The sequence below is a fragment of the Cervus elaphus genome, chromosome 2, assembly GCF_910594005.1.
Source record: "Cervus elaphus chromosome 2, mCerEla1.1, whole genome shotgun sequence".
NCBI classification, from domain to species: Eukaryota; Metazoa; Chordata; class Mammalia; order Artiodactyla; family Cervidae; genus Cervus; species Cervus elaphus.
The window spans coordinates 47,643,450-47,658,191 of NC_057816.1; the positions used below are offsets into that span (position 1 = coordinate 47,643,450).

The 14,742-nt window shown below is 56.0% G+C and overlaps 1 protein-coding gene across 1 annotated transcript in view; it reads right to left on the bottom strand.

Moving 5' to 3' along the window:
• The window catches only part of LOC122706538 (translation initiation factor IF-2-like), an 84,562-nt gene extending 70,395 nt beyond the window's left edge, over positions 1-14,167 (bottom strand). Inside the window, exons 1-4 of the mRNA XM_043921790.1 lie at positions 14,028-14,167; positions 13,412-13,925; positions 12,261-12,346; positions 11,996-12,075 (exon numbers count right to left, since the gene is read on the bottom strand). Coding sequence (XP_043777725.1) covers positions 12,030-12,075; positions 12,261-12,346; positions 13,412-13,925; positions 14,028-14,167 — 786 coding nt within the window. The 3' untranslated portion in view covers positions 11,996-12,029. The remainder of the gene's footprint in view (positions 1-11,995; positions 12,076-12,260; positions 12,347-13,411; positions 13,926-14,027) is intronic.
• Positions 14,168-14,742: the final 575 nt, after the last annotated feature.

The following is a 14,742-nucleotide window of genomic DNA, read 5'->3' on the forward strand; positions in this document are numbered from 1 at the left end:
CTGCTTAACAAACAGGTGCAGAAACCGTGGTGTCACTTACGTCAGCCACTCGTGCCCCAAGCCAGGTGACCACCCACCTCCCTGTAAACACACTAAACACAACTCCAGAGCTTTCAAAGGAGAGATACACACACTGCTTTCTGCAATCACGTGGTGATCGTAGGGCAGGGTAGGTAATCACAGACCCCAGCAGCCACAAATCAGAGATTCTAGACCTCTGAGTACCAGCACCCTGGGTCTACATCCTGTTTCCAGGACTCCTTACTCTCTGTGACCTTAAGCATCTTTGTTTCTCTCAATCTCAGCTTCCTCATTTCTAAAAGAAGGAGTTTAAAAAAAGGATCTCACTGTGAATGTATTTCATGCCACAGAACTTAAAAATGGTTAAAAAGGTAAGTTTTCTATATTTCACCACAATAAAATAAAATGGGCTAGCATTTATATTGTTAGAGAACCTCACAGGTTCATAACAAGGATTAAATAAGAGTTTAATGGCAATTTGTGTGTGTGCAGCACATACTAAAGTGTAATAAATAGCTATTTATTATTTATAGAAATTTTAATATTAATAGCCTTTATTATCTAGGCAATACGTGCTCAACATGGAATGCTGAAAAACAAAAAGATAAAAAGAATCTCCTTTAATACTAAAATCCAGAGGCAACCACTGAAATAAAATTCTTTATGGTATTTTTCCAAAGCATAGATATTTCATAAATTTGGAATATAATATATAGTCAACTTTGTCGTCATGATCCATTCTTTTTTGCAAAACTGCAGAAACAACTCTCTCTACAACATCCAGAAATAAAGGGACTTTGTTTAAGGCAAGGATCAAAAGTTGCATGAAACTTGAGGCAGGAACACAGAGCTCACACTGAACAGCTGGGGACACCTGCCCCCAAAGCCAGGAGGGAGGTGTCCATCAAACCCCGGCCACCTGTTCCTCCCTCCCCATCAACGCTCACCCAGAGAGCAAGACCCCGGGGTCTGGCCAAGGAGGACACGGGCCACGGGGAAGCCAGTGGGACCTCTGCACACCAGGTCCCCGCCCTCGGGAGCTCCTGAAGTGACAGGGGAGCCGCTGCAGGCAAATCACCCCGGGGCCTGCGCTGCGGGGCACAGGAAGGAGACACGCATGACAGCCGTCCCATCCAGCCCCCGGGAAGGAGGAGGTCACCAGGCCCAGGAGACAACTGACAGCCCCAAGGCTGCAAGGATGAAACCAGTCCCGACTTCGGGCCAGAAGGCTGAGCTCAGGGTCCTGAGGTAGCTCACAGATGCCCAGTTTAAAAATTAAAACACACAATAAACAAAAAGAAATCATCAAGGCCGATATCCAGTATGTATGTATAATCCTTATTTACTATGTGCTTAGGGCACGTCCCCAGTGGTTCAGCGTTCAAGAATCCTCCTGCCAATGCAGGAGCCGCAGAAGACGCAGGTTCGATCCCTGGGTCGGGAAGATCCCCTAGAGAAGGAAATGGCAACCCACTCCAGTGTTCTTGCCTGGAGAATCCCATGGACAGAGGAGCCTGGCAAGCTACAGTCCATGGGGTCACAAAGAGCCGAACACAACCAGGTGCACACGCTGGGAGCGCGTCAGCACAGAGACAGTGGCGCCTGGGCAAGGACAAGGAGCCTGTTCTAACGGGACCCTGGGGCTCTGCCTGGCTCCCGCCCTCGGGCAAGGCCTCTCTGCCTCTCATGCGGAAATGAGGCCAGATTCCACCGACTTCTGGGGACGCCACATGAGCCAAAACTTCCCGGAGCACCCGGCAAAGAAGGAAGCTCTTCTGCTGGGCCGGGGAAGCAGCCCCAGGACCAACTCCGGAGAAAGAACCACGATCCCACAAAACGCACTTTAAGGTTCTGTCCCCAGCGAGGCATGGGCTTCCCCCACTTTCATTTCAGGCGGGAGAGTATTCTGTAGGGAAGCAGGGGCAGGGAGCGAGGGGCACCCTCAAGGCAATTCCTGAAATCCGACAGAGGAGCAGCTGCTCCGGGCCTTGGGGAGTTCTATTTCCATCTCTGCTTACACATAATTATCTCCTAAAGCAGCGCTCCCCAGAGGGCTGACAGCGCCAGTGGCCCCAGGTCACCTCCTGGACCGGCTGCTCCTGCACCAGTGTCGCAGAGGGAGGCCTGGAAGACAGCCCAAAGCAGGGCCACCCGCAGCCCACTCCTCCCAGGCCCAGATCGCAGCCGTGCCAGGCCCTTTCCTCTGGAGACGCCGAGACGAAATCAAACGGGAACCAGATAAGGAGCTCCGACGCCGAGCAATCCGCAGTTATGAGTCCCTGGGGGCCATGCGGGCCAAACCAGCCCAGGCCCGGGCCATCAGGCTAGCCATGCCCGGGGAGCCTTCATTCCATCGACGACGGGGCTTGGACACGGGCCCGAGTGTTTTCACAGCAAATAAGAATGACAGCGCACAGCTCTGCGGGGCCGGCGATGAGCTGGGGGCAGGGAGGGTCTGCGTGCCGTGGCCGCCCGCGCGCCCGGCCCCTATGCCGCGCCCTTCCTGGCCCTGCGCTCTGCTGGCCAAGGGAGGCGGCCCAAGGCGCTGACTCCGCTCTTCTCACGGTGACGGGATCCACGGAAGGATGCGGGCTCTGAGCGCCCTGGGGGCACAGGCCTCAGTCGGCAGTTTCTACGCCTGCCAGGGCGCGGCACCATCCCTGGCACCACCCGCGCCAGGCTGGCAGCAAGATGCGCCCTGGCCTCGTCTGCTCTCTCTTCTTGCCTGTGATTTCCGCGTGGGGAGCGGGTGGTGCACAGGCATCTGTGAGGAGGCAGGACAAACAGGAGAGGGCGGTGGGTCGAGGATCAATAGAGCAGAGAGAGACAACCGCCGCAAAATACCCAGGCGCCGGAATACGGCGCTGCAGCGCCATCTAAACCCGGAAAAGCCTCCTCCGGCTGCCCACCTGCCGGTGATGCTCACTGTGCTTGCAGCTCAACGCTGGCTCCCATCCCACGGGGGCAAAAGCCCCCCCCCCCAAACACACACGCATGCGCACGCACACACATGCACACACACACGCACACACACGACTTCCACCTTCGCGCCCCCACACCAGCCCGACAGGTGCACGCGTCCACCTTGAGGCCTCCATGGCTGGACAGCGTCCCCTTCACACTACAACTCCCCTCAGACACGACTGCTCAGCAAGGCCTGTCTGGACCCGCTTTCAGCGCCTCACCACCCCGTGCCCAGGCGCTCCCCTGACGTCTCAGCGACCATCCCCACCTCACACACTGTTCTGGGTCCACCAGTGTCCCCACAAACCCACAGCCACCTGCAAGCTGAGAACGTGACCCCTTCTGGAGAGAGGGCCTTCAGATGTACACGGTCAGGGCAAGGCCACGTGGAGGAGGGGCCGGCACACAGAGAGGGGCCACAGACACAGGGAAGACACCTGCGGTGATGGAGGAAGGGAGCAGAGGACGCAGGCACCCCCAGGAACGGGGCGATCAAGGGACAGGTCTCTCACTCAAGGACAGTGAGAGAACAAGGTCCTGGTGCTTAAGCCATCTGGCTGGTCCTTTGTTGCAGCACACTAGGAAACTGGGACGTGTACCATGAATTGTGATCAGCTATTTATGGTCTGTTGCCCCTCACAAGAAACTAAGCCCCACGAGAAAAGGATTTTGCTGTCTTTTGCTCAATGCAAAATGCCCAACGCATGGAATAGTGTCCGCCTGAAAACATGTATTTGCTGGACAGAGTCTGAGTGAATGAAGACAAGCCTACAAGTGAGGTGGGGGGCTGCGCCCACCCTACAGAGGGCACAGCTGAGGGGCCCGTGTCCCAGCTCCACTCAGAGACAGCAGAGCCAGGACCGGAACTGAATCGAGACCTGTTGGTTCCTTAGAGAAGCAATCTTGAGCTCCTCCGGGCGCTGAGCGGGCCACGGCCACGCGAGCCCTCGGGGAGCACGCGCGTGGAGTGGGGTGCAAAAGTGCAGGCGCCCCCTGGGCAGGGCCGCGACCCGACCCAGGCCACCCCAGGGCCATGTCCTCGCCTGCAGAGTGAGGGCAGCCAGCCGGCCTGCTGGTGAACACGCAAGCGAGGCCCATCTTCCTGGGCTGCTTCCGCGAGGCCCTCTCAGGCCCGGGAGCCGGGGGACAGCCGTCCAGCAGCTGACGCAGGGCAGCGCCTCTGGTGCTCTTTGAGCGCTGCTCTGAAGTCTGGCTCGCGCTGCAGGGCACTTGTGCTTGCACGCCCCACAGTCACACCCTGGCACACACACACGCCTGGCCTCACAGCACCCAGAGCTCTGCAAGCCCTGCGGTCTGCGGGCTCGCCTGTGTCCCCACCGGGCGGGCGGCTCTGTTCCTCCCCCGCACACATGGGGCTCCCCCAGCACCAAGGTTCCCTTCTGCCCCCGGACCCGGGCAGCCAGGGTCCTCTGGAACCCTGGGCACAGCCTTGCCCACACTCAGCCGGCAGGCCTCTCCCATTTGCGGGAACCATCAGAAAACAGCAGGGACTTCAGAAGAGCGTGCCACTGCACCCGCATGCATTGCACACACACGCGCGGTCAGGGCAGGAGACCGCAGTAACAGCACCCCAGGGCTGGTGCTGTTGGGAGCGCAACCAGGCAGGGGGCGAAGCGAGAGCCCCCCACTGTGGGCTGCACTTGCTGGCCCTCCCTGCAGCGATCTCAGCTCACAGGGGCCCGGAGCAGCAGACGACAGACTCTGCAGGGCACCCCGAACACTGCGTGGTCCTCTTTTCCTGCAGCTAGAAGAGGCAGCAAGTGGCCCATTTACCCGGCGTGGAGAACAGGGTAAACAGACCCAAGCCTCAAGCCCAGAGCCCTGTCCCAACTCCACGCTGAGCCACCAGGTTCACGGCTGGACAGCCCCTCTCACGGCCCGGCTCGGCCTCAGAAACAAAGCGGAGAGGCTGTAAGAGGATCCGCAGGACCCAGTCACCCTAAGCAGGGGGGCCTCTGCTCTGACAGCCCACAGCAGGGCTGGCACAGGAAGAGAATCCCGAACCCTCCACCCCGCAGCGTTCCCACAGCCCCGCCTGACCCGGCTCTGCCTGTATCCTCCTCGACGTTACCAGACGATGTGCACTACCACATTTACCGACGGCAACACTCATTCGTGCATTTAGAAACACAAGGAAAGGGGCTTCCCAGACGTAAAGAATCCGCCTGCAGTACAGGAGACCTGGGTTCAACCTCTGGGTGAGGAAGATCCCCTGGAGAAGGAAATGGCAACCCACTCCAGTATTCTGGCCTGGAGAATCCCACGGACAGAGGAGCCTGGTGGGCTACAGTTCATGGGGTTGCAGAGTCGGACATGACCTAGTGATTAAACCACCATTAAGGAAAGGAGAATATAAACAAAAGTAGTAGTTGCTTACTACTGCTGAGTGCGTGCCGGCAGTGTGCTGATCCTTACAAACGTGACTCTCGGAATCCCCGCAACAGCCCTGTGGGGTGGGTCCTGATATTAATCCTGGTTTACAGATGAGGAAACCGAGGCTGGGAGAAAAGACAACTTCACTTACGTCACACAGCCACGAACGACAGAACGAGAGCAGGAAGTGGAGCCTCCTCCCACCCCAGCTGCGCCTCCATCACTCCTGCCTCCTGGCCTTCCTTGACCGGCAGGTGCAGGGCACTGTCATTAAGTCCGAGCCTCCCAAAGTCCACTGTGCGGCTCAGTCCGCAGGGAAAGGCCCGGTGAGGCCTCCAGATGTTCCCTCTGCCTGCCCAGGCCGCTCAGGGACTGCCCGTCACGATCTTCCCAAGCGAGCCAGGAGGGGGCGGAGGGGCACCGCCTGCTGCAGGGACAGCCCGGCCGCAGGGTGCTGCTTCACACGGGGAACAGAGGTTGTGCCAAACAAAGCCAGAGTGTCTGACTTTCTGGCATGCGTTCCCCTAGCTCAGCTCCCTGGCCTGGCACCTCTGCCTCGTCTACGCAGAACAGAACTGCTATCAATGCGCTGCTTACAAGCACTTGCCTCCTTGGGGAGAGGCTCGCAGAAAGACTCTGGCAGGTCACGCCAGAATTAAAACAATCCATTACAGTGCCCAGCCTCTGGGAAAAGTGGAGAGAACGTGAAACCAGGAGCACTTGCTTCCACTGCCACGTTCCCACCCCTGTCTGCAGGACACCCTGAGCAGAGCCGTGGTCCTGGGGGCTCAGCGTCCCCATTCTCCAGGGCCGTGACGCCTCCCCCGCAAGAAAGATCCGAAAGTCAAGTGAGTCTCATAGCCACACCAGCGATGGTGAAACGCCTACTAAGCACTATCCATTTCTATCGTCTGGCAGAACGGCAGCCCACGGGGAAAGGGCGGCCTCATTATCTATTGGTGCTTTAAACCCGCCCAGCCCTCAACAGCACAGCATGGGGATTCGCTCTACCAGTTCAAACATGTGGAACCTGTGGCATACTGACTCCACTCCTAGAGAATGTGTGCCTAACAGTATGTTTGTGTAACAGTATGCATGTATGAAGATATAATAGCAAAACTAACAAGTTAGATTATGTCTATCAATGGAGGACTGACTCATAAATTATGATACATCAATACTATAAAATATTTTGTAGACAAAGTAAAAGAAAGAAGAATGCATGAAAAGATCTATGAGATCCATTATATGAAAAGATCCATATATATGAAACAATATATATGATGCAATCCAATTTATGCTTACAGAAGAAACAAGACTGTATGTTTCTGGATCTGGACAGGCTGATTGAAGTTCCAATCGGTCATGGCTGAGGAGTCAGCAGGGAGGGGCCCTTTGAGGGAGGGGTCCCAGGGGAAGGAGAACTCTGTATCTGCTGCTGGACTTCACTAAGTGATGGGAGGGTGGGTGCAAGAGTGTAACAAATTCATGTATGGCTTAGAAAAAGGCCAACAAACTGATCATGATGGGAGGGTGGGGTGCAAGAGGGTAACAAGTTTGTGTATCCCTTAGAAAAATGGCAACAAACTGATTGAAAAATACCACCACCACCAAAACAGGATTTGTCTGTGTTCTGGCCAGAAGCTGCCACAGCAATTTGAAGGAGTTTGGGGCCACACTCCAAGGTCTTCACAAGAATGGATAAGGAAGTTCAAGTGCAATCTCTAAGCCACAGACACACGGGATCAGGGTCGACGGGGAGGAAGGGCAAGGCAGATGGCGCAGAGAGCTCTGGGCAGCGCTGTGGGGGCAGCAGCTGCCCCCCGAAGCCGCTGGGCTCCAGGAGCCACTGTTCCAAGACTCGCCTCCCTCTCACCCCACGGGATGAGAAGAAAGAGAGAACCAGGGTGAAGGGGGATTCCCTTTCCCACAGCAGAGGGGAGGTCACCCTGTCACCAGCAGAGCCACTCCCAAGTGAAGCTGGAGAAAAAGGGAAAGCAGGGAACGTATTAGTCGTTGAGTTGCGTCACACTCTGCAGTCCCACAGACTGTAGCCCGCCAGGCTCCTGTCCATGGGATTCTCCAGGCCAGAACACTGGAGTGGGTTGCCATTCCTTTCCCAGGGGGTCTTCCCAGCCCAGAGATCAAACCCACTCGTGTACTGCAGGTGGATTCTTTACCATCTGAGCCACTTTCCTGAGGCTCCAAGGACAGCCGGGCTGGCAGCCCAGCATCCACCCATCAACTCCCTCTAAACAACCAGTCAAGCCTCCCTTCACATTCAACACTGAAGCTTAACCAGTACACACATCAGAGGGTTCTGCCAACAGAACAAGAACCACATGGAACAAGGAGAGATCAATCAGTGATCTCTTGGGTAAACACAATTACTCTTTCTGCTTGCCCATAGTAACATGTCTGTAAATTTAAAGATTTGATAAAGACCTTGTTTGCTTCCTAATAATAACTAAAACAAACACACAAATACACAGCTAAACACACAGCAAAAAGAAAAAGAGGGGCTTTGCTTAGGACACGATGTTCAGGAGGCAGGCTGACAGCTGACATCCCCAGGTCAGGTGCTTTCCTCCCACTGGAACAGGAACCCGTCAGTGCAGCAGACACGCGGGGCACTGGAACAGCCCACAGCGAGGCGACCACCCTCAGGACAAGGGACAGAAGCCCCGTCTTGGGGGGAAGGGGTGTCCCCCGCACGGCGGGGCAGCGGAGTCGCTGTGCGTGACTCACCGAGGCGAGGCCTTGCCTGCAGAAGCCGGGAGCAGGCAGGCCCAGCAGGGACCCTCAGCCCCCTCGCAGTGAGGATGCGGCCCAAGAAAAGCCAGGACCTAACTAACGGGCCAGAGCTCAGCAGGAGCTACCTAAAGAGTCCGAGTGTTTACGCGAAGAAAATGGGAAGCCTGGGCAACGGACGCCGGCACTGGCGAGGAGAGAGGGCCCGGGAACAGCGCACTCCTGACGTGGCGGTGGGCCCTGCACAATGAGGACACGCAGGCCCCACGAGCGCCCCTGGGCTTTGACGCCGCTTCCCTGCTCCCCACCACACTGCACCCCTCGGGGGGTGGGCTCACCTCCCGGCAGGGCCGGCCACCCCGAAAACTTGCCCAACAACCAGCCCCGGATGCGTGGTGACTACCCACCACCCCCATCCAGAGCCGAGGCCCATGGCCAGCAGGGCCCGCTGGGTCCCCCGGGAGCAGGAGGGTGCGGACTCCACCCAGGGAGGCAGCCTCCACAGGGCTTTTCTCCTGTGATCGTTTCGCCTGAAGTGTGAACATTCAAGCCTGCCGTCCCTCACGGACTGGGGTCTGAGAACCTGAATTCCATCCCGAGCTGCTCCAGGAAAGGTGGCAACGAAGGCCAGGTGGGCGGGCGAAGACAGGGCAGGGCTTGGGGCTTATCCTGGCACCTTCCTCCTTGAGAGCCCACAGGAGGCTGCCGTAGTTTCTAGAGAGGCTCTCAGTCTGCACATGGCATCAATACCCGCCTGCGGCACGAGACTGGCCGTGAGGGTAAGTGGGGGAGCGGAGACCTGGCCCCTCATCTCTCAAGCTCAGGTCTAAGGACGGAACACCGTCCACGGCCAGCACCCCCCGTGCCCCACCACCTGCCAGCCTCAACGGCGTGAGTCCAACCCTCATGCTCTCTCGGGCCAGTTACCCTGACGGCCTCAGTCCTCTGCTGCCCCTTGGGGACTCCACACAGCCCCCGGGGCCACCTCTAACCATAGCCCCGACCCAGCCCGTCTCCGGGACGGAGTCCAGCGCCAGCAGGGCGGCCTGGCCCCTGCCTCCCTGGCTCTGGACTCACAGACATCAGGGCTGCCACGTGGGTGAACATCCCACCCCAGCTCTGGGGATGCAGGCGCTTCTGAGCTGTCTCCTCATCTGAGCAGGGGAATAACGCGACTGACCTCCGGAGCCCCTGTGAGCCCAGCAGAGGACACCCCGGCTATCCAAGAAGGACCACGACTCTGCCTGTCCCCAGGCTGGCCCCAGAGTCTCCGCTCTCTACAACCTTGCTGTGTTACTTCCTCACAGTGAAAGAACACGGGCAAGCTCAGAACAAAGGCACGTTCGAGATCTAAAGATGAAGGGTCATAAACATACAAATTAGGCTCCCAAGATGTGAAAGACACCAAAATTAACTCATTATCACAGTAATATGAGAGAAGGGAAGAGACGGGAAGAGAAGAAAAAATCACTTCGGAGGACCTGCTTTTAAAATATATGGCCTTGCGACTTTTTCTTAGACTTTATTTTTTCCAAAGATTTAGGAAGATTACATTTCAAAAGCTCACAAAGGAGACATTTCTGGGTTTTTTTTTAAATTGTTTCTTAATTAATATCTTCAGAGAACTAAGAGGTACTTTTATAGACTGACTGAATCTTAATAAAATTCTCAGAGAAATTCTGGCATCAGTCACAACAAACACCCTCTTGGAATTTAATTTCATTTTCCGCAGACAACTTACTATGGAAACTCATTTATGATGATACCACCACCAGTCAAAATCTGCCTGGAGCACAAAAACTTCAAAGTGCCACAAGAGATCCCATAGGACTTGATGGAAATTGGTCCCACATTTAGCCAAATCCTCATCTAACAGAATTCCCCCATGACAAACTGTCCAGATTTTACCGTCAAAATCACCTCTTCCATCCTCTTCGCAGCCCATAGCTTCCCTACCCTCCCACCATATACTACAGCTCAAACAACGCCTCCTTCCAGCCAGAAGTCCCCAAATTCAGTCTCTTTCCCTTTTTGCACAGAACGGGCAAAAGGTAACTAGCCACATCCATCTTTAGCCCCTACCAAAGACCTGTTCCCTCTGGCTCCTAGTTTGCTTCAAGCCCCGCCTTTCTTTTAATTCTCACTTGAAGTATAGTTGATTCACAAGGCTGAGCCAGTCCCAGCAATCCCCTCCTTTCGGATGATGCTAAGACCCAGAATATTCACTGTGTTGAGGGTGCAGTGGGAAACCAAAAGCTAAAAGAATTATTTATAAGTACAAAAACGTACTTTAAAGCCTATTTCCCTGGAGGACAATTCCTACTGGAAGACTTAATCAATCCCATTATTCCAAGCACCCGTGGGCAAGGGGAGAGGAAGGGGTGAATGCTAACCATCACTGAGTACCTGCTGCAACTCACAAGTGCATCTCATTTAATGCAAGAAAGATACTATCAGCCTAATTTTACATACACAGAAAACAGGCTCAGATGGATTAGGTGAAGGGCTCAGCATGTACACCAGGCCCACCAGACACTGGGCTCCTGAGTCATGGACTCATAAGCTTCCAGAGTCCTCGGGTGCTTAGGGTAAAACCTGCCCGGGTTGGAGGGCACTTTACAGTTTACACATTGCTTTTCACATATAAGATCGCATTTAATATCTCAATCCTGTAAGAAACAGTTAAGAATTAAGTTTCCGTGGGGGAGGAGCTTGGGGGAGAAGGGGTACATGCATATGCATGGCTGAGTGCCTATGCCGTTCACCTGACACTATACAACATTGTTAATTAGCTACATCCCAAAACAAAATAAAAAGTTAAAAAAAAAAAAGAATTACTCTTCCACTATCACAAAACATTACATGCATGCATGCTGTCGTGTCCGACTCTTCGTGACCCCATGGATGGTAGCCTGACAGGCCCCTCTGTCCGTGGATTCTCCAGGCAGGAACACTGGAGTGGGTGCCATTCCCTCCTCCAGGGGATCTTCCCCACCAGGGATCGAACCCACGACCCCTGCTGCATCTCCTGCATCACAGGCAGATTCTTTACTGCTGAGCCACTGTATCTTATCCTGCCTGATACATGGTAGGGGCTCAAACGACAACTATTATTAGCACCAGAATTTTTATTAACTTAATAGCTCTCAGTTAAAGTAAAATTTTATACAAGAAACTGACAGAAAAGGATTACTGAAAATGATGTGGTGAGACCCAATATGGATTTGAAAGCTACTAATGGAAGAGAACATTCAGTTATGATAAAATACACACACACACACAGAACCCTCCCCGTGCACCAGCACCATGGCTTGACCGTGAATGTGCCATGTGACCCAGCCATGGCATTTCAACTTCTCAGCATCCAAAACAAGATGGCCAGGAAGTGCCTCTCAACTTCTACTGAGAGGGTGTCCAGAGGGTCTAAGGAATAGGGGTGGAGCAGACACATTATTACCTTGAGCTATTTTTAATGTGCTGTATCTAATGCACTATTTGCCTATTAACTTCATTCACTTGAAACCTGGGAGGTTCAGAAATGCCACATGCAACAGGAATCAGCTCCCCACTTCTCAAGTCAGAATGGAAAAGATGACAGAAGTGTGGTGGTACACAGACGGCAGCATCAGTCAGACAGAAGGAAACCTATGATCCTGTGGCAACAAGAGGGGCTTCCAGGTGGCTCAGCGGTAAAGCATCATCCTGCAGTGCATGAGGCCCAGGTTCAATCCCTGGGTCAGGAAGATCCCCTGGAGGAGGGTATGGCAATCCACTCCAGTATTCTTGCCAGAAAATCCTATGGACAGAGTAGGCTGGTGGGCTACAGTCCATGGGGTCACAGAGTCGGGCATGACTGAGCACTCACCCACAGCAAGGGGAGATCCTGGGGGTATTATTCTTCAAGTAAGGCTGCTCCAAGTGGATCCACTGCACATCCACTCCAGGCTTGAAGGTTCAAACAAAAGAAAAAATTCAGGTCCACAGATGAGACGTACATAATTTTTTAAAGCACAGTTAACAACTTTATGGTAATGATAGCTGAACAGGCAATACGCTAACTGTCCACATAAGAACAGTACCCAGACTGAAAATCCAGTACCAATTATTGTTAGTTTTCAGTTCTGTTTTACCTTATGCAGCCTCTCTTGCTTCTGAGCTTTGTTAAGTCCACCCTAATTTCTTTATAATAGGCTGAGGTGGACTTTGTGTGGCTGATCTAGATTCACAAGGAAAAAGATGTCAGGTTCCCTTAAACAGCTACTCCTGGCACCTAAGACTGCCTAGCTCATTCTGTATACCGCATTTCGCAGATAAAGAAACTGAGTTCCAAAGAGGGGAAGTGATGCACTGGAGGCCATCAGTTCAGTCGTTCAGTCGTGTCCGACTCTTTGCACCCCATGGACTGCAGCACACCAGGCTTCCCTGTCCATCACCAACTCCCGGAGCTTACTCAAACTCATGTCCATCAAGTCGATGATGCCATTATTGGAGGCCATAATCCTTGCTAATACATCTAGGACTAGCACAAGGTCTCAAGGCCTGCAGTGTGGGTCTCCAGCTCTATGACTGTTGCAAATGACCTGGCAAGCTTGTGTCTTGAATACAAAGTTTATTTGAAGGGAAAAAAAAAAAGCTAACATGAGTCATCTCCACTGTCAAGGGGCACCACACAGATTATTCCAATAAAGCATCTGCAGAACCACTTGTTTCTGAAATAGCCAGCCTCAGCCCGAGAATCAAAGGCCATGTCTTACGCCCCTTCAGGACGACCACGACTCTGCGAACAGAGGGGCTGCTAGGCTTTGCGGATCCGTAGCCGAACCCAGGAAATACCGACGTGGCTGGTGCTGAAGAGGGGAATGGGGGTGGGTGCGTGAGGCTCAGAGGGGGTCAGAGCTGCGTTTTCTCCTGGCAACGGTTATGACTGCATGCAGCCCAATCCTACTGCCCACGGGACCCCTAAATATCCCATCCACTCAGGGGTTCCTCATCAACTTCCCAGACAGCAGCGCCGCAGTCGGGGAGGCGAGTCTGGCAGACGGGGAGGGGAGGTACTTGGCCCAGGCGATAGAGGAAGCGCGGCTCGGCCGCCTCCTCCAGCAGTTCCAGGAACTCCCCACCGGGTCTCCAGGCGCCCAGAGGCGTCCCCAACTCTGAGCCCGAACCTCCCCCCACCCCACCCGCGTCCGCCCCGGCAGGGGGGAGGGGGCAAGCCCACCGCCAGTCCACTCCGCCCCCAGCCCCCCGGCGCCCCCCGCGGGCCTGCCTTCCCCCTGCTCACCGCGGGCCCCGCCGGGCACCTGCGGGCTCCAGCCGGGGACCCCGAGCGCGCCCCTTCCTCTCCACGCGCCGAGCACCCGCGCCCGCCGCCTCCGGCGACCCCCGTGCCCCCGTCCCCCGGGACCGCCGCGCGCCCGCACTTCCCGCCCGGCCCGCGGGGCTCGCGGTCCGCCCCAACTTTCCCGGGCGCGGCCCCGGCCCGCAGAGCGGGGACCCCGGCCCCGCGCAGAGACGCGCGGCCCCGCGGCCCCCGCCCGCGGCCGGCACGAGTTGCGCTCGGGACGCGCTCGGGGCCCGGGCCTCGGCGGCCGCCCGGCTCTGCACAGGGCCGGCGCGGCGGGAACCGCGGGGCCGCCGCCCCCCGCCCAGCCCGGCCCGGCTCACGCCGCCGCTCACCTCGGCCCGCGCCGCCGCCGCCACTGCCGGGAAGACGTGGCGGTGGCCGCCGCTCGCGCTCCCCGCCTCGCCTCCCGGCGCCCGGGCGCGCGGCCCCGGCCGGCAGCGCCAGGCGCCCTCTGCCGCCGGGAAGCCAAATCCTCCCGCCCTAACCCTAACGCGCCCGCCCGGCCCGGCCGCCCGCCCTTGAGACGCGCGCGGCCCCTCGCCCCTCTCTCCACCGCCGCTGCTCCGAGACGCTCCGCCGGAGGCCGCGGGCCCGCCTCGGGGACCCGCCTCGGGGAGCCCGCCCCGGCCAGCCGCCACTCGCCGCCCCCCCGCGCCCCGCCGCCGGTGCGGGTCGCGCCCCAAGAGGCTCCATACCGTTTCTGCTTCCCTGAACCCTAACCCTTGCCCCGGAGAAAGTCAGGTCTGGCTGGGGAGCAGCCGGCTTGCCGTCCCCTCCCCTAGCTTAGCGCCCCGCCCGGAATACCCAAGTGCGCCACAAACACTTCTTACGGGATCCAAGGAGCGAATGAATGAGGACAGACTTTGGCAGCTCTCCACCACGCAGGCTTCTAAACTTCCAGAGAACAGATACCCAGACCTGGATTTGTTTTTTCGTTTGTGAATTACACACACACACAGACACGTGTTCAGCGTTGCATAAATAAATAAGATTCACAGTTTCAGACCTCAGACCAGCAAGGAGTGGCACAGGGCCCACCGCCCAGCTACTCGGGGCTTTTAGTCGAACAGACTTAGGATTTAGATCTTCCACTTAAAAGCTGGAAGCTCTTGGGAAAGCTAATCTCTCTGAGCGGTTACCTCGTCTATACATTGAGAATAGTAAAACCTACTTCCCAGGGCTGTTATTCGCATTGAGACCTTGCATTGTATGTGAAGTGCCTTGCTCGGCCCCTCCACCCACGTATGCTGCAGAACTAAGTGGTAGAA